This window comes from Alosa alosa, chromosome 18 (genome assembly GCF_017589495.1).
Source record: "Alosa alosa isolate M-15738 ecotype Scorff River chromosome 18, AALO_Geno_1.1, whole genome shotgun sequence".
In the NCBI taxonomy this organism is placed as follows: Eukaryota; Metazoa; Chordata; class Actinopteri; order Clupeiformes; family Clupeidae; genus Alosa; species Alosa alosa.
This window is the reverse complement of record NC_063206.1, coordinates 19,528,979-19,548,900: the sequence shown is the minus strand read 5'-3', so window position 1 is coordinate 19,548,900 and position 19,922 is coordinate 19,528,979. Positions and strand designations below refer to the sequence as shown.

General features: G+C 41.0%; 2 protein-coding genes across 8 annotated transcripts in view; both read left to right on the top strand.

Annotated features, from left to right (window-relative positions):
* Positions 1-9,161, top strand: part of slf2 (SMC5-SMC6 complex localization factor 2) — a 35,195-nt gene extending 26,034 nt beyond the window's left edge. For 5 of the 6 annotated variants that reach the window (XM_048269520.1, XM_048269516.1, XM_048269517.1 and 2 more), the window contains 8 exons: positions 2,467-2,561; positions 2,918-3,005; positions 3,624-3,734; positions 5,670-5,747; positions 6,513-6,599; positions 6,713-6,781; positions 7,024-8,025; positions 8,608-9,161. In XM_048269520.1, the coding sequence (XP_048125477.1) occupies positions 2,467-2,561; positions 2,918-3,005; positions 3,624-3,734; positions 5,670-5,747; positions 6,513-6,599; positions 6,713-6,781; positions 7,024-8,025; positions 8,608-8,937 (1,860 nt within the window). In that variant the 3' untranslated portion in view covers positions 8,938-9,161. Of the gene's footprint in view, positions 1-2,466; positions 2,562-2,917; positions 3,006-3,623; positions 3,735-5,669; positions 5,748-6,512; positions 6,600-6,712; positions 6,782-7,023 lie in introns of all 6 variants that reach the window. The other variant, XM_048269519.1, reaches the window with a different exon arrangement.
* Positions 9,162-9,831: 670 nt separating this feature from the next.
* Positions 9,832-19,922, top strand: part of sema4ga (sema domain, immunoglobulin domain (Ig), transmembrane domain (TM) and short cytoplasmic domain, (semaphorin) 4Ga) — a 36,063-nt gene continuing 25,972 nt past the window's right edge. The window contains exons 1-2 of one of the 2 annotated variants that reach the window (XM_048269533.1): positions 9,832-10,065; positions 15,201-15,529. In XM_048269533.1, coding sequence (XP_048125490.1) covers positions 15,343-15,529 — 187 coding nt within the window. In that variant the 5' untranslated portion in view covers positions 9,832-10,065; positions 15,201-15,342. Of the gene's footprint in view, positions 10,066-13,306; positions 13,534-15,200; positions 15,530-19,922 lie in introns of those variants that run through there. The other variant, XM_048269534.1, reaches the window with a different exon arrangement.

Here is a 19,922-nt window from a genome sequence, read left to right as displayed (position 1 = left end):
GCGTGATCGGTCATTACAGTGATGTACAGCTTGTCTCTTCTTGGAATCTTAACTGAGGACAGTATCAATGTAGTAGTAGTAGTGATTGAGATTGAGTAAAATTTGCTTACGTTTGTGTTCTTGCGGATACCAGTACTCAGTAGGGCAGTATTTCTACCATAAAAGCGACTACGGTCAAAGTGCACTGAAATTAAAGTTAAATTCATAACGGGGGGGGCTATTCTCAATCAGGAATAAACATAAAGCGTACTTTTTAATGTAATGTTGCCATGAAATGTCATCTGCAAATTTTACTCCTAGAGGACAATGTTATGGTAGACACTGGCTGTAAATATCAATCACAGATGCTTATTAAATATCCTTCAAAGTGAATATTGCATTGCACTCAGTTCTATTGACCAGAGTTTACTTATGGCCAGCACATAGAGCCCTCAGAGCAGACAGCTAATGAAATTAGCCCCAGTCAACTGTTTGGAAAAAATTACATTTTGAACGATGGTTATCATTTTTCCCCCTTTTGCTTTGGGTGTGATCATGTGATAGACAACGGTGACGAAGATTTAGTATCAATGCCTTGGAAATTTAAGTGATTAATTTCATATGAAAATTATCACCCTGAAGACAGATCAGACTTGTTTGGTGTAGTGGCAAGCTGAGGTAGATAGTCTATGAACCACCAAGCGTTTTGCCAAAGGTGTAGTGCGCTGTACACCTCTAGTGGGCAAATCACACAATGACAACATTGGAAGTATAGTGAAATCAAATAAAAAAAAAATAAAATAAAAAAAAAAAAAAAAAAAAAAAAAAATATATATATATATATATATATATATATATATATATATATATATATATATATATATATATATATGTGTGTGTGTGTATATATATATATATATATATATATATATATATATATATATATATATATATATATATATATATATATATATATATAGTACCCTCCAAAATTATTGGCACCTTGGTAATGTTGACTAAAAACAGGCATAAAAATAATCTTTTGATGATTCATTGTACTCTCACAATGAAAACAACAAGGAATAATCCACCCTTGAAAGGAAGAAAATGTATTCTGAGAAAAAAGAAAATCTCAAATAAATAAATATTTTTAACGAAAACACGTTGCTCACAATTATTGGCACCCCTAGAAAATCTTACATACAAAACAGAAGCATTTCCCTATCTAATTTCAACTTTGTTAAGTTAATGAGAGTGTCTGTGAACTTTCAGAGGTAGTTCATTACTTTGTTTTTCACTAAGGTATGAAAATAAAGTGACCCAGAGGCTAAATCCTCTTGTCATTTTCAACATCAGAAGGACAGGAGAATACACTAAATTTAAATAAAAAGAAAGTGTGTTTTGTAAGTCAGTGAATGTCTATACAAACTAGGTACTTTGGTGAAAATGCCTATATTTACAGTTAAAACAATGATTAAAAGGTTCTAATCAACTGGAAATGTAACAAACATGCTTGGACAAAGACCCATGGTTATCTCGCCCCCAGGTACAGTATGGAGGATGGTAATATAGGCAAAAAATTCCATAAGGACCACTATTGAAGAGTTACAGACAAAGGTATAATCTTGGGGTCACCAAGTCCCCCAAACAATCTTCAAAAGGGACCTCACTGTCAATCTCTGCAAATGAAAGTGAAATCTGTCAATCTCTGCCAAGATACTAAACGTTGGTCATGATTGGATCATTCATCAGGTCAATGAACCACAACAAATGTCCAGATCAAAACAAATATGGTTTACTGAACGCAAAATCAAGCTTCGGCCATTGCCATCTCAGTCCCCTGATTTAAACTCCATAGAAAAAACAGTGGGGTGAGTCAAAGAGGAGAATACACAAGTGTGGACCTAGGAATCTGGACGATCTGGGGAGATTTTTGTAAAGACCAAAAGTCTTAAATCTCTTGCTTTGTATTCTCCAGCTCTATGGGGTGCCATAGGTGAATATTACAAGCTGTTTTATTGGAAAAGGAAGGCTTAAGAAGGTATTGTGAGCAATGTGTTTTTGTTAAAAAATATTTATTTCTTTATGATATTTTCCTTTTTCTCAAAACAAATTTGCTTCCCTTCAAGGATTTTTCCTATTTGTTTTCATTGTGAGATTACAATAAATCACCAACAGATTATTTTTATACCAGATTTTAGTCAACTTTAGCATGGGGTGCCAATAATTCTGGAGGGTACTGTATATGTAAGGGATAATGCCCGACAAGGTGTCCATAATAGAATTATTCCACTTACTGTTAATTTCCCACAGATTTTTAACATACGGTCATGTGGGTCTGCTAGTCATTTTTTACCACCTCAGTTCAATGCCCGTGAACGTGCTGCATGATTTGCAACTTCCCAACATGCATACATACTATTATGTAGCATAACTCTATTACATGAGTTGGAAAACGTGTTCAATAAATCTCCCCACTTTTCCCAGATGCCTCTGGTGTGCCGGGCTTTGACAGACTTGACCGATGATCACCACAACTTGAGACGCCTGGTGCAGCTACTGCCTCCCAACAAGCGGGGGAGGTGAGACTTGGCACATGCTAGGCACACACTTTCACCTGCACATATGGATTAACACACACTCAGAACTCTCACTGAAGAATCAGACAAAATATGGTTACACTTGCTGAAGGATACACTTTCTATAATCGTGAACGCAGACACACTCACACACACACACACACACACACACACACACACACACACTAAAATAAGACATAAGACCAATAAACACACAGCGCCAGCATTAAGCCCACTAATCAGCAGTAAAATTCTCTATGGTGCTAGCGTGTTGTCTTCTGGGTCTGCGTGTCACAACATGCTTTGTGTGGTTGTTCCTATTTTTAACTGCCGTGCATTGTTTGCTTTGGAATTCACAGGCAACTCAGGAGACACCTCAGCTTATCCATCATCTCTAAACTGATCAACCACAGGTGCACATACAAGCCTACCAGCACTGAGTTCAAGGTACTGGAATAAGAGCATTGCGTTATAATATATCCTCTTGTTACACAGCTCTTCACAAGACAAGTAGAACGCTCCATTGGCTTGAATGGGATTTCCCAAAGTTCTACGGTAAAATATATTCATGTAATTACCGCTGCAAACATATAATTACCGCTGTCAATGGCAACGGGTTTTGTGCTTCTGATACATCTTTCACATCACTACGCAAGGACTGGAACTTCATTCAAAAGTGAAAGCAAACGGTTGATCAGCTGTGTTCTAAAGAATGTTTGATTCAAATTCAGCGTGTGTTGAGAAAAAGCCACGACGAAACGGTCGACAACAATTCAATGTAAAGAGTCATATCATGTGGAGTTTATTTTTTCTTTTTGGCAAGTAGCCATGTAATAAGCGGGATAATAGAACGCCAGTCATTATCAGAAAATAAGTCCCTTCAGGACGAAGCAAGACCCCTCCGTCTTGTTTGCCCTGTCAGGACCTATTTTCCGATAATGACCGGCGTTCTATACATTATCCCTTATTTAATCATCTACCAACAATAATTTTCTGCACTTTACCAATTAGATTATCATGTGTATGTGTTGAGAATAGATTAAAATCTTGTGTGTGTGTCTACAGCTGTCTGAGCTTCGCCAGTACGTGCCGCACATGACCCCATCTCGACTGAAGAAGAAGCAAATAGCTAAGAGGCCAGACCTCAATCAGGACGAGGCCATGCTGGACCAGCAGGTGAGCAAAGGTTTAAAGGCAGTGATTGGTTTTCAATGCACTTTATTGTTGTACCACTCCGTTTCTAATTAGACATTACATTTAACCTGGTAGTTACCGTATTTTCCGGACTATAAGTCGCTCCGGGATATAAGTCGCATCAGTCAAAAAAATGCGTCATGAACAGGAAAAAAACATATATACCGGTACTAGGGATGCACGATATATATCGGCGGCCGATATATTATTAGCCGATAAGTGAAAAAATGAAAGTATTATTATCGGTCCGATAACAGAATTCTGGCCGATAATTTGCGCCGATATTTTTTAAAGTCCTAATTTAGGCCTACATAAGGTCCGTCTGGCTACACTGAGCTACTTGAGCTTGGTTGGCTATACTTTTTTCCTCAATATAATATCAGCGTGTGAATGTATTTCACCACTCTAACAAAATCTGTGGATATGCTCATTTGGGAATCTGTGCATCTCAAAATCCTCTTCGTGAATGATCCGCCATTTAACCTTAACAGAGCGGAGCTCAGCCCTATCTAGAGCCGCCTTGTGCTGATGTGTTTGCACTTTTACCGCTGGTCGGGGAAACAAATAAACAAACTCGTTAGTGGGACGAGTACATAAGTAGGCCTAGTTCTAAGTTGTGTTTTAGTATTATATTTGCATTACTTTAGCTTGGGTTTTGTATTATTACCTAGAAATATGCTAACCATTCGTGCTTCAGTTCCAGACAGGTCATCATAATAAGTTATTAAAACCTTCGGGGCTAACTCCTTTCTTTTCTGCTGCAGCAGGTTGTGCGCAACAGAGTAGACGGACATAAGATACAGTCTGAGGAGTTGCAGCTTTATTCAGTTACCCGCAGTTGAAACTAAACCTAAGTTTCCCTCACAAACTCTGATTTGGTCGCTATACTGTAGCTTATTCCAAGCTGAGCCATTTATGAGCGTTTAGTCCTAAATGAAAACGATTCAAACTCTCTAGCCACTCACTCGCAATTCACTGACGTCAGGTTCACATACTGTAGAGCTAGGGTACTGTTATGTTGTTGACTGCCGTACTATTGAGGACTATTATGAGTTCTGTCCATCATTTGGTGGTAGGTAAAATTACTGCAATAAAATGATGCTTATTAAATGCTTTCCCCAAATCACTTTTCACAATTTTTTTTCAAGAGTAATATTATCGGTTATCGTATCGGTATCGGCCACAACAAACCAATAAATATCAGTTATCGTTATCGGCCCTAAAATTCCATATCGGTGCATCTCTAACCGGTACTTATAAAAGACTGTGTACGAAAGGCTTTTCCTGTACACTCATGTATTTCCGGTGGAGCGTTCACTGTGTTGTAACAACATCTTCTGTTATATTCTGCTCCTTACATCTTTACTCCAACACTGAATATCTTGTGTGCCCAATAATAACAATTTTAACAAATGCATAAAGCCTTCTTTATCATAACGTGCGGATTCCCTAGTGCAGCACCCAACCAGGTTTGTGTACACACTAATTACGTTAAGAATAGTGACAGGTTCAAACACACCTGGTTCCACTGGAAACAAACCAGCGCACAGAGAGCATTTTGTGCACGTATTCTGTAATTACATAAATTGTGGAACTTGTGTTTTTCTTGCAAAGATTATTTAATTGCATGAGTCTCCATAAGTTCCATGACTGTCAACTTCAGGTTTTCACCTGTGCAGAAGATGTGTGCAAAAGTTTTGTGTTTTCTTGAATTGCATAAATAAAAAAATGCAACACATGATAAAATGTGTGACCACAGGGAGGCGATATCTACAAACCTACAAATCAGATCAGAATCAATGTAGATGGCTAATCGGTACTCTCATCCGGGGTTTAGCTGAAAAACCTTTGTGAATGAAATGGATTTCAATAATGAAATGATTAAGTATTAACATATTGCATTGTAACTTTTTGCAGGCTTATTATCTCTGCTATAGCCTCTTGGATTTGACCAACGAAGCTTCCAATTACGAGTTTTTGCACCCAGACCAGAAGGTAGGTTTATTTGCATTAATGGCTTTCAGTTTTTTTTTTTTTTGTTTATTCATGCATTTACCAGTTTTTCCTGTATGTGTTTTCTTAATGATAGACCACAGAACAACAGCGTGTTTTAAATGGCGGTTAAATGTGTTTTAAATGGCCTGCACTGTACGCTGGCGACCCGGGTTTGATTTCCCCCCGTGGTCCTTTTCCGGATCCCACCCCGACTCTCCCACTTACTTCCTGTCATTCTCCACTATCCTATCTCATTAAAAAAAGGCATAAAAAGCCCCAAAAAAAATAAATTAAAATAAATGGCGGTTCAGACTCACACGCCTTTGTGTGACGTTACATTTGTTGGATTTACTACTGTTAGTCCATTGCTCTTATTGTGTGTTCCACCATTCACTGTTGTTGATGTGATTCTCTCTTGCCGTCATATACACTGTTGTTTTCAGTCACGAGTCTGTAGACTGGCGTGTTGGAACAGTTTGAAAAAAACAGGGCAACCCTTTGTGACAGTGGACCGGACCCACTTGCTCTAAGTCCTAAATAATGAAGGCTTGTTGTCCTACCCTAGCACAAAGGAGTAGACCATATATGGTTTGCTTCCCTCTTGGTTCAAAAAGAGAGGTTCATTCACTCTGAAGAGATGTTTATTCAGTACGAGTGTATATCGGTTGTGTTCAGCGATTGTATGAAAGAGACAGATGGACAAAGAGTGAGTCTGTCGGAAAGTGTTTGGGGGGACTAACCCAGGCTTCCTGTTTCTCCTTGCAGAACCAGCTGAAACTTCTGTCAGCACAACTGGAGAAACATGTGAAGTGTGACATCCGTGAGAGTGAGAAGTGTCTTTACAGGAGCAAGGTAGGGTGGTTGTCAATACCTGAGATGGATAACGCTTTCCCAGTGCTTTGCAGTGTGCTGTACTGCAAAAGCAACTGACCAGTCTGAATAACTACACTCACTTTGTGTTGTAGGTGAAGGACTATGTTGCGAGAATATACACAAGGTGGCAGGTTCTACTGCAGAGAACACGGCCTGCGCAGGTAATGAAATAAGGAATGAATAAATGAATCCTTGGAAAGAGGATATCACAAGGTTTCATAAGTTTTCTATTGTCAAAACACTGCTTGTTGCCATAGAAATAATAAATGAATAAATCAGTTAACCCTTGGAAAGAGGACATTGCACGGTTTCATTCGTTTTCTATTGTCAAAAAACGACTTGTTGCTATAGATCATCTTGTAGTGCAGCTTATAATGTAATATTTTTATTTCTCCTTCTCCAGGGGAAGCTGTATGACTTCTGGGAGCCTCTATCTGAGGATGCACTGAGCAGCAGCCAGGACGAGCAACAGGACTTGAGAAGACCTCAGCTGCCTGAGGAGGTGCAACAGGAGCAGAGAAGACCTCAGCTGCCTGAGGAGGTGCAACAGGACTTGAGAACACCTCAGCTGCAAGAGGAGGTGCAACAGGAGCAGAGAAGCCCACAGCTGCCTGAGGAGGTGCAGAAGGGCAAGGAGAATGTGGCCCAAGAGCCAAAGGAAAATGTGGCCCTGGAGGAGCCTGAGGCCCCAGGGGAGGAGGAGATGGGAGACGAGAGCTCAGGAGATGAGACCATGATTGAGGATGAGACCATGATGGAGGAACAGCCAGAGGAGGAGAAGGTGGAGGAGGAGGCAGATAGGGAGACAGGTCTGTCAAAACAGGAGCCAGACAAGGCAGAGGGTCATCCAACAGGGGGGGACAAAAAGGAGAGACTGGAAAGTGAGGAAGGGCTGGACAAGGTGGAGGTGCAGCCAGCAGAAGGGGAGGGGTCGCCAGTACAAGGAAATGAGGAGCCACAGAAGAGGGGGGAGCTGCCACTGAAGGAGGGCGAGGAGCTTGCCATGGAGGAAGAGTCAACAAGAGAGGACAGACTGCCTGCAAAGGAGACACGAACGGAGGACGACAAGTTGTCTGTCATGGAGGAGGAGTCAACTAGCACAGAGGGGCATCTAGAGGAGGAGGCAGAGATGGAGATGGAAGTTGAGGTGCCTGAGGAGCAGGAGCAAGCGATGGAGGATGGGATTGAGGCAGGAGAGCAGGCCACGAGCAGTAGAGAAGGAGTAAAGGCGGAGGAGATGGAAATGAAGGAGACCGAGACAGAGTCTCCGAAAGAGAACGGGCCTGATAAAGAGGAGCCAATGGCTGAGGTGGAAACGGGGGAAGGGGAAAGATTTGCGGGGGAAGGCAAGCCGGGGCTGGAATCTGGAGAAAATGTATTGGATGTTGAGGTGGATAAGGATCAGGTGACGGACAAACACACACACCAAGGGTCTGGGGAGATGCGAGGGGCGTGCTCTCTCACCTAAAACCCATGGTCGGACGGAAGTTGTGTGTGTGTGTGTGTGTGTGTGTGTGTGTGTGTGTGTGTGTGTGTGTGTGTGTGTTGACTAGCACAATAAGCTCAGGGAAACCTCTCCTCCATTTCTCTGGGGAGTTGGTCAGAGGTCATGTTAGTTGGTTTAAGTGCTCATGGGAACAGTCACAGCATCTGCAACAGGACATTTACGTTTGCACATGTGCAGTCTTGTTGTTTTTATCTTTTTTTAGTAATTCACTTACAAATATACTTGACAAAGAAATGCACTATTTAGCTCCTAAAACTCCACAGGTGATGGAAAACTTAGACTAAGAAACCAAAAAAATGGCATAAGATTAACTCAGAATTCATAAAGCCCATCTTACGTTTCAAAATAGATAATAGCATAATTCCAAACCTGGATTGAGAGAAATCTTGTTTGTTTCTGTTAAATGTTCATTACAATGTACCTGTCCTTCAGAGTGCCATATATTAATATATATATATATATATTTTTTTTTTTTGCCAGCTCCCTTTCGTGTATTTTCACTTACTGGATGATACAAGTGGAAACACAGGCTGCTTTGTTGGAAAGTGGCAGAGAAAGGATCACTGTGCCCTCCGAATCATAATTTACACCTCTGTACAAAAAGCTAATTCACTGCCTTGGCTCAGTGAACGCTACCACAGCGCTTGTTTTTGGTACTGTTTGTACTGCAGTGTGAATGTCCCCAAAGAGAATGATCAGTGTGCTGTTGGTATAGTTCTATATTGTGGTACTCTGGATGCTGTGGGACAGATGGACAGATGGCCACTGGACTTCCTGATAAAAAAAAAAAAAAAAAAAAAAAAAGGCTAAAGAGAAAAAAATAAATGTGACTTTTTAAACAATTGGTTCATTGGTGTTAGAGGCCGTTTGTCTTTGACTTTATAATGTATGAAAACAACAGCAATAATGTGTACATATTTCGTTTTTTCTTTATTGGAAGAGGGATAGCCTATACTTAAACAGTTCACATTCTTTGTTTAAATGTAATGAGTGACATTTTGCCTTTTACAAAATAAAGTAGGAAATACATTGTTTATTGTATTCCTTACCTGAATGTAATCTTTTCTGCAGTTAAATTCAGACAATATCCATGGTCTGTGAAAGAGGTGCTTAGTTAACACCAGGAGGGGGCATCGAATACACACAAGAATTACACTTCACCAAAAGCGCAATGAAACTCAATAGTGCACTTCCGACAGTTCTGTATCGCTGATAGTTATTGCCATCTCAATTATTTCGATGGTGAAAACATGTAGGCTAATGCACTCATCAATATTCCATTCGCCGCATTGAGAGGATGATGAAATTATTTTGATGTAATAGCTATATGGATAAATGGTGTAGGCTACTGCTCTCCTACCTTGCATTGTCGGCGTAACGCTAACGCTACCCCTCTAACTTTTGTTTTGCAGCAGTATAAAAACGCCTTGGTGAACTTCAGGTGGACATGAATAACTATTTCAGTGTTCAAGATGAAAGTCGAATTATATGAATGGAATGGAAGAGAAAGGAAGTAAAATTATATTTTTTTTTGGAGTTTCATAATGATCCCTGAATTTTAAAAAATTGGCGTTGAATTACATGCATATGTAATTCAAGCATATACGACCAATGAGGTGAGTGCAACCGGCTCTATTGAGTATGCCGGTGGTGGGCGTGTTTACCATAGGCTACCCCAACAGAAAATTCTTAGCCTACCTCCTCACTAGTGTCATCTCACGTTACTGACAGAGCGGATGAGGCTATGCAAAGTGTATGTTGCCGGATAGGTGGACTAAGTGCTTCACATGTGTAAGGTGCGTGATTTGATCAGTTTCCTTTCGGTGCTGTGTTGCTGGGGTCGGATCGTGATTATTCAACTCTGCCATGAGTCGTGCGCCTACTTCAACCCCACTTGTTTTCACTGGAAGGAACATGCGTTAAAACGTGAAACCACTGGTAAATATCTGAACTATTATGACATTTTAGTCGATGTTTGAAGCAAATGCAAATTATAGGTCAAGTTATTCTAATGAAGTCATACTTTTTAGACCTTAACTAGCCTATAAGTTTTGCAGGTGAATGAAAACATTAACTCTAAATTCGCAATGAACTTCGTTTAACAGCCCAAGACACTTGCACTGGTTAATCATTTCCATGACCAACTTGTTAATCATTAGGCTAAGGCTTTAAAAATGCTTTTGAAAATGCAATGCAATTTTAAGAGACTTACTAATTGTTTTGATCTCTCAAGGCAAATATGAACATGGGATTGTTTTTTTTTTTTTTCTCATGCAAAATGTCCTCAGTTTATTTGTCTACTGTGACTTAACTGATCCTTCATCTCTCAGGTGCCATTATGCAGGTAGTCTATTTCACTTAATGCAAATTAAAATCCCCCTGGAATAACATTTTGCAGAGTATTTGATAATAATGCAAGGTCTTGATAAAAAAAGACAGGTTATGTAAGTAAATATTGTGTTTGTGTCTTTCCATATCCAGAGTTTTTGAGTGCTGGTGGTTTCATATCTTGACAGATTATCAGAGAACTCAAGGTTCTCCTTTCTTTTTTCTCCATTTCATGATCGAAGTTCCCTGATAAACTGGTGGTAATGGTATAAGTTCTCCAGTGTTTTATTTTCAAAGCTCAAGGCAATATCATCCTTTGCTCACTTCTTTGACATAACAAATTTGGAACATTTCTTTGTGCATTGCATGGTCAGCCCAAACCCTTGCATTCCTTGCATTTAAAAAAAAAGTTGTGAAATGAGACTTGAATGAGCAACTTAACTCACATTTCTTTAATATTGTTTAAGCGAATACAGCTGACAGCATGAACAGCATATTTCTTTAATTAGTCTGAATGTGTCAGTGCTAATAATTCTTTGTATAGCATATAAGCAATACAATATGAGTAGCGTATTTGTGTCTGTGGAAGGCCAATGACATCTGTGTCATGCACAGCACAGTGCACTAATGCTTGAAATGGCTCAAATACAGCTCACCAGGAGCATTATCTACCATGTGAGCAGTTATAACTTATAATGTAATTGTTATGCAATTAATGCAGTATAGCTTGATACAAAAAAAAACCCTTCAATCATTTTCTGACAGCAAAAATGACTAGGCTACTCACACCTTTGATTGACGGGTTCTTCTCGGCACCATTCAGTACCCAAAGGCAGTATGATAATACTGCTGCTCTTTTTTTTCTGTGGTCTGTCAGCTGGAAACCCATTCTCTAGCATTATATTTCTTGCTCTTAGACACACACAGTCTCTCAGTGTGTGAAGTCTTAAGGTCATTCACTGATGCTGCATACAACAGCGCCAACTTCCCTACTGTTCAGTGAGCACAGAGACAGCAAGAGCTAGGGTTGCTTCACATGGCTTGTTCAAAAGAAATGTGTGTATGAGACAGAGATCTTGTTGACTGCCAAATGGCTCAATCAGTTCTTGTTTGCCCTAAACTGTCTGGCTAAAGCAGTGTTTGTTAGTAGATTCTGTTTGACAAACCCACTGTTGAGTTTGTCTCCAATATACTTATTCGCAATTGCATCCAGTGATCCCCTCTCAAGTGTACAGTTCTAGTTCCGCCCTTCAAAGCTGCTATTGAAACAGCAGTGATGTTCCTGGATTAACTGTGAGACAGGCAGAACTAATTGTAATACTGGGCAAATATTTATGGCAGGGGTCTTTTATCTACAGTCCTGATCCAATACTGTCAAGAGACATGATGCGAGTGAGATTCAGTGGGCTGGTTTTGTTTGTGGAGGAAGTTGTGATAGTCACTGATGGCAAGTGGAGATTTTGTTTTTGTATTTTGTGATTCTTTTTTATTATTTTTTTATTCAAGTCTTCATTGCCAGCTGCGTACATGGCGATATTAATCATCCTGAGAAAAAAAAATGACACTATACAGTACCAATCTGAAAGGGAGATATTTACTTTGATGTCAGACCTCTGGATTGACATCACACACAATGAGCTGTTTTATTTTTATCCATGCATGAGCCAACCCTGCCTGACAGCAGATTCAAAGCACTGGCTCTCTATGTGACAGTGATTCGATTGGAAATGAGCTTTAGGTAACGTGAGCGAGGAGAAAGTGGATGAGTGGGAGTGTTTGAGGAATGAATGCAATGAATCTGAGGGAACCTTCAAAAAGGTGATTGAGAGATTGATCCCTGCTGCCCTGTGAGGGACAGCCTGCAGTTTTGACCTTTATGTGGTGGGGTATAAGTGGGGTGGGATAGAATGTTAGCTGAACATACATGAGAAGTGGAGTCGTAAGTTGTGACACACACACACACAAACGTCCTGCCTCCTTCAGGTTTATCATCATAAAGCCCCTTGTGTTCATTTGGTCTTGTATAGCATTAAAGCATAGTCCTATTGGGTGAAGCCTTCTATTCTTAGAGTCAGCCGTGATGAGTGCAATCAGTTGACTCAAGACTTAAGCAATGACTCGTATAAGGGCAAAGTTTTGAGGAAAAATAAGATTGATTACTTTGTGCATTATCAAGGTGTTTGTGAGGTGTTTGTCAGACAGCCTGATTTAGCTTGGCGTTTTTTTTTCTTCATCTTTTTCGAGAACTCGGGTGGTAACTTGTAACACATTCCCTCGGCTTATTTGTGAGACAGACTTTCGGTCGACTTAATGGGATTTAGATGCTCACTGGCACACAATGTTCGCTCAGTAGCTGGCCGTTCCAGGATTGAGAAGGAGAGACGTGGAGAGAGGAGTGGGAAGCCTGATGAATGGGACAGAGAGAGTAGGAGGTTGAAAGCGAAGGCCAGTCCTGCTCTCAAGTGTAGATCTCCTGAGGCCACCAGAGGAGATTGTGCTTCTTGGCTTTCCACCGTGATTGATCCCCTGTGTCCCTGCAGCTGTGTCATCCAGGCTGTTGTCATAGCGTCAGTGGGGAATACAGTTGTGGTGCAAGTGAGTGTGTGCAATGAAAAGCTTCTGCCAGCGTTTACCCTAATGCGACGTCTTGGGTGAAAGATGGAAAAATGAGTGAGCGTCTGGGTGTACGTCAGTGTGTTCCTGTTTGTGTGTGTGTGTGTGTGTGTGTGTGTGTGCGTGTGTGTTTGTAATGGAAAGCAGCCCTTCTTTTATTTATGCAGGTGTGTGTGTTTGCGTGTGTGCTCGTGGGAGTGACTAAATTGTGTGGGGACTGATCGAGGGTAAAAGAAACTGTGTTCCCTCTGGTCCACGCGTTTGTTTAACAGAGACGAGAGGGAGAGTGTGAGTGTTTATATTAGAGAGGCAGGGAGAAAATTACACTGTTTACAGAAGACAGGAGGACGAATGTACAGAAGACGTGGGGCAGAGCAAGGCAGAAAGACGGAGAGGAACAACTCATCGAGAGAGAGAGAGTTGGCAAGATAGAAGGACAGAGAAATCACTGAGTCCTGTGGCTAGGTAAGGTGCTTCGGTCAGAGGCTCTCTGAGACTTTCTCCCACAGGGACTGCATGTGGTCGACTCTCCTGGGAGCCCACGGAAGAGAAAAGATGACTTGGCAGGACATGAATGAGTCAGAAATCCAACCAATGACGTTCCAGTTACCTCGTTGTAGAGAGATACCTTCACACGTCATTTTGAGTGGAATTTCCTTGTGGCTCAGAGGTATCTGTGTTGATGAGTGATCTCTGTGTTTACCAATAGGGATGGATGGTGCCTTGCATTATTGCCACATAGCTATTGCTATCTTATCTGCCAGTGCAGTGGCCTGAGTGATTGAGACATTGTGTAGTTATTGGTGTGGTTGTATGGTGTGTTGAACTGTCGTTAAAGGTGGTTCACCTCAACCTCTGATAAGCACCTCACCTAGCCACAGGACTCAGTGATTTCTCTGTCTTTCTATTCTTCTGTCTTGCCAACTCTCTCTCTCTCTCTCTCTCTCTCTCTCTTTCTCTCTCTCTCCCTCATACACATTCACACATTGGTCTTTTACATGTGTTCTTCTTTTTATGCTGACACATTATCCTTTAATTTACTTATCAATCATACTTTATCGAGTTTGATTTTGTTTCTAAAGCAGCAATTGACATCCTGAAACATTTGGTTATAGTTTTCACTAGAATAATTGAGACACACATTGACAAACTTACATGAAAAACACTCTGAATCTACCTTAATGTATGCCAGTTCTTGCAGTGCAGTCAACAAAAATGACTGCAGTTTTTTTTGTTCCCTCAATGGGTATGAAATCACTGTAGGTCTAATGTAAGTGCCATAGGAGAAGAGCTCCTGGAACTCTCAGGGGTTCATCCTCCTCCAGTCAGCTCCCACCCTCTTGTCTCACCTCGTCCTGCAGGCCTCTTACTCAGTGCAGTGATCTTGGCGGCTGCAGAGGATTAGACGCCAAATTGGTCAGAGTAATTTGACATGGTGCAGCAGCAACCAAGAGACTTTGATCTTTGTGTGTGTGTGTGTGTGTGTGTGTGTGTGTGTGTGTGTGAGTGTGTGTGTGTGTGCATGTGGTGTGTGTGTGTGTGTGAGAGAGAGTGACACAGTGAGAGGGAAAGGGAGAGAGGGTGTTTGTAAGTGAGTGATAGAGAGAAAGTGAGAGCCAGCGAGTTTTTGTGTGTGTGTGTGTATTTCAATGTGTGTTCATACTGTATGTGTGATAGAGACTTTAGAGAGAGTAATGGAAAGAGCTTGCTAACTTTTGTGTGTGTGTTTGTGTGTGCGTGCGTGCGTGTGTGTGCGTGCGTGTGTGTGTGTGTGTGTGTGTGTGTGTGTGTGTGCGTGTGTGCACACACTTACACACTTGTGCATGTGTCCGGCACAGCAAAGGTCCTAATCTCATCAGCACCCATCGGTTGCTTCTTAAGACTCCTGTGTAGAGGATACTGGAGGCTTGGGAGTGGGACGCTGATATTGCATACAAAACCTTGCACTTCGCTTCTCCATTCAAAAGCACATTATATTACCTTGAGCTGTTTGAAAGCTGCGTTTGCCTTTTTCATGCTAATTTGGGTAGGCCACAGAGGGAGGCCACTGACTGACCCTGAGTGTGTGTGTGTGTGTGTGTGTGTGTGTGTGTGTGTGTGTGTGTGTGTTTTTGTGCTTTTTCTTTCTGTAGATCATATCTGCAGTGGAGCCATGAGGTAGATACGCCAGTACACAGAAGAACAGAAAAACCTCCCAACCAGTGTGGACTTGTACTCTTGTGTGTGAGTGTGTGTGTGTGTGTGTGGTGTTCTATTGTGTAAGAGTGTGTGCGTATGATTGGTATAAGGGGGGCCTCTGTTGCCCGTCTCTCCTCACGGACAGGGTTGCCAGTAATGGCGACCCACGATGCTTTGCTGCTGCTTGTGCTATGGCTGTGCTGTGTGTCAGCGTGGGGGGGCTACCCCTTCAGGCCACCGCTGGAGCTGGACGTCACCCCGCGAACCACCGTGTTTGCCAGCGGTAAGACCACACACACACACACACACACACACACACACACACACACACTCTTATACACTTGTTCCAACTGTCACACACTCAGGCCATGTTTAAACATAAACGTAGGGCCTCTTCTTTAGTCAAGCTAAGGGTGCGTTCCAGGGATGCACCGTGCTGGCATGTTTGAGTGCAATGGTGATGGAGTACTGACAATGACAATACAGCTATAGTCATTTAAAAGATGAGAAGAAAATCTCTTTCTGTGTCATTATTTTTATTTCTCTCTCACACACACACACACTGTTGCACTCATGCATTAATACAGCATGGAAATGTCCACTTTGCTATATGAGGTCTGTTATATCAGATGTTCGTGCCAGCCTCACATCATGGCTGATTAAGCTCTTACTGTATCTCTGTCAGGCCTATTTGCATGAACTGAGCAGTGGGGAGACCTGCATTGTGTGTGAGGGACAGGAGGATTTACACTGGCTTACCTAGCAGGTGCCTTTATTCAAAGCCACTGACTCACAGGGGAGGTGTGCATTTGCTCTCTCTCTCTCTCTCTCTCTCTCTCTCTCTCTCTGTGTGTGTGTGTGTGTGTGTGTGTGTGTGTGTGTGTGTGTGTGTGTATATATACTGTGCTCCCTTGGGAAACAAGTGCAGGTGGGGCTAGTACCAAGTTTAGTTGACCACAAATTATATATTTAGCAATGTGCTGCACATACAAACTAGCTACTGGGAGGTGCTAATAAGAATACTACTAATAAATGCTGACAGTTCCAGTGGTGTGAGTCGGTTTGTCGTCAGACGCTAATTGATGTTTTTGTTTACGGATGTTAAAATATATATTCTTATCTTCCTCTTTCATTGTGGTTTAGCTCAGGGGTGTCCACCGAATTTTCAGCTCATAGTAGGCTATGCACAACTATGCTAACCATCAACAACACTAAACTAAATTCCAAATTAATAATTGTTTGAATTTAATATAATAAATACTGGCTTCTCAGAAATCATCAAATACATTATGCCAGCAGTTACTACAAACCCCACAGAGACTGGAGAATGGAATTTTTTAAAAAAAGAAAAAAAGGATTACAAATGACCTTCAAAGAAACGTGAAGTAAAATCTTTCATCAAAACATTCATTTGGTGAGAGATGTTGTTTCAAGGATTACTCAAATGAAAATAACCTCCTCTGGTGGCTATGCTATTAGACTAAACATAGGCAATAATAATATTTTTATTTTGCTTGTTTCAAATGTCCCTTAATTTGAATTTAGATACCCTTGACCCTCCCTTCTGTTTTTAAAGAGAGTGTCTTAGTCACATTTATATTACTGGAAGGTTCGGCCGTAGTGATACAGAACTAGCTAGAAGAAAGGAGCTTCATGTCTTCGTTGCTGCGTTTGTCTGTGCTATTGATTTATTCATTATGAATCACATAACCTCTGATCAGGATTCTGTACGTATACCTCGGCACTCTGACCCGGCTCATTCCTATGTACATGTTCAAGTCAGTGCTGCAGTTGCTATGCTGTGGCTGCCGCTAGTACCACTGATGTGTTTGTCGTGGGCACATGAAAGTCATGGAATGTATTTTTTTTTTTCATGTGAGAGCATCAACCTGTGCGATTGCTTTGATTGGAGTTATGAGAGAGAGAGAGAGATGCATGTGTATTTAGATGATGGTCTGAATTGCAATGTTCTGTATATCTACCATATAAATACAGAAACATACTGAAGTATACACACCCCTGATGCTAGTGTGGGTTATGTTTTTGTGTGTGTGTGTGATAAAACTATGTCTTTCCTGTTGTAGTGCAAATCAATATAGGAAGAATGATCAGTTTCATTATAAAGTGCATGGATACATATGCTTGTGTGTGTGTGTGTGTGTGTGTGTGTGTGTGTGTGTGTGTGCGTGCGTGTGTGCACATACGTGTACACACACAGAGATGTTGAGACACACACACACACACACACACACACACATCATAGGTGCTCAGGAATGTTTGTGAGTAGGGCATGTAGAACCTCCTGGGTGAAATCACATCAGGGTGTGGAGAGCATAGACTGTATAAAAGACTGTATTACATAAAACATACAGTATGTGAGTGAGTGAGTGTAACTCTGTGTGTGTGTGTGTGCGTGTGTGTGGTCATTCTGTTTGCTAAGGATGTGCTCGGGAACCCTACATAATTACTGACAATGTCCTAAAGGTGTTTGACTATGGACTTAAGTTATAGAACAAGTGGGAGTCGAGAGAGAGAAGAAGGGAGGGAGGGAGAGAGAGAGAGAGAAGGGAGAGAGAGAGAGAGGTGGAGGTGGGGAGTGTAGGAGGACAAGCATAAGGGAGGTGAGGGCAAGAGATGACGAAGAGCCAGAGCGATAAGAGCAGAGTGAAGGACTACTCTCCACCATTTTATATGTACACTTTCCTGATTTGAATAACACATTTTACCAGTGTATGAGCCTTTGCAGTTAACTTTCATTCTTACTTTTAGAAATCAGATTGGAATTGAAGACTTGCTACATTGCTTTTAATTAAAACTTGTTACAGCACATTCTGTGGAAAAGAGCAGGGTTGGGTCAGGCTGTTTTTCTGTTCCTTTTGGAGAAGAATTAAAAAAAAAAAATATTTCACTGCTGAGCAGATTCAGCATACATACCCTGAAAGCGTACAGCGTTCATTGTGCTCCTGTCTGTGAAAGCTGAAAGGATTTGTGCTTGGCACTAGAACAGCCTTCTGCTGCATGGACAATTTGAAACCTCCGTTATTTCAGGCTGACATTTAAGCAAACCTCTCAAATCTGTTATTCTAATTTGCCTATTGTGTTTATGACAATGCTGTTTATTTGAATGCTCTTCCTGAGACTGTTTGTCTCCAGAAGCCTTTTTACTCGAGGAACTGTTGAATATTTTGTGCTCTACGTTCTGCTTAGTCTGGGAGGTGGGCGAGAGGCGTGCAGTTGAATCAACTCTCTACAGGACACATGAAAGGAGGGGATTCAAATTTCACATTTCTCAGCCTTCTCAGACAAAATGGTGAGAATACTCACACTTTGTAGCTTGCAGAATTTATTAGTGCTGTCAAACGATTCAAATTTTTAATCACGATTAATCGCTGAATTCCTATAGTTAATCACGATTAATCACATATTTTATCGCATGATTAAAATTCTGATTGGGATTCAAATGAAAGCAAAGCAAGTTACTTCGTTAACTTAACTTTAAGACGTAGGCTAGGTCTATTTGATTATTTCAAATCAAATTTCAAAAGATGTGCAGCAGACCTGAGGCAACACAATATATTCTTCAGAATTATAGCTAATAAAGGGCATAACAAACATAAAATACTATATTCATTATCTTTGAGTTAAAGGAACCGTATGTAAGAAAAATATTTCAATTAATCATAAAATGGCCCTGATATGTCACTAGACATTAAGAAATCATGTTCATTTCAAATACTGACAACAGTAGTCCGGCCAGGATATTGTCATTTAAAAAGTGAAGTTGCAGCCCTCAACTGATGTTGATGTTGTGTTTTGTCATGTCATGTTGTGTTTTGGTCTGATGCGCCACCCTCCACCTATCTACTAATCACGAAGTCAGTAGTGTTTCGCCATCAGGGTTGGCAACCTCGAGTCAGGAGGGAGGGGGAGGGGGAGGGGATACACCGCTCTTCAGTATTTTGAAAGTGATTGCAGTACCAGTTTTGGCCACAATCTTACATATGGTTCCTTTAAGTTGAAAATAAGGAACTTTTCGACATGAGTGCACTGCCATTTTATAGGCTTACAGTCTATGGTGCACTGTCACTTGCCACACACATCAGCGCCAAAGTTTTTAACACGCAAACACTGGATGAACAATGGATTTTATGGAGCGGCGTTGACCAAATATAAATGAATCGTGATTTACACGGCGGCAAAGTGTGATGCTGGTGGGCAGAGTTGTATTGAAAAGAATGGAATCTAATGTACAGTAAATTAATGTCGAAAGCAGAGTGCATCACACTCATGTCGGCATCGGTGTCCACAGCAATTTAAAACACCATTCAGCTGACCGGGAGTTCAGAACTGTGTTGGTGTTTATTATACGAATCTACTCTTTGGCCGGCTTGTAAGCCCAAACAAGTGTGTGCAGCATGCCTTTACGTAGTCTACTAAAGGCGCATAATAAAGATAGGCTACATTTAATCTGCATCACGCCCCATTTTAGCGGAAAACAAGTTAACATTATTATATATCATTGATTCCAAAGACAGCTAGGCTAATCACACCTTGATGTTACATCTAGTTATTAATTTACAGGCCATTCAATCATTTTACTAACAGGGCAGTTATGAAGAATTATGTGTATGCAACTTACTCATGTCGAAACTGTCATTACAACCCATTCAGCACGT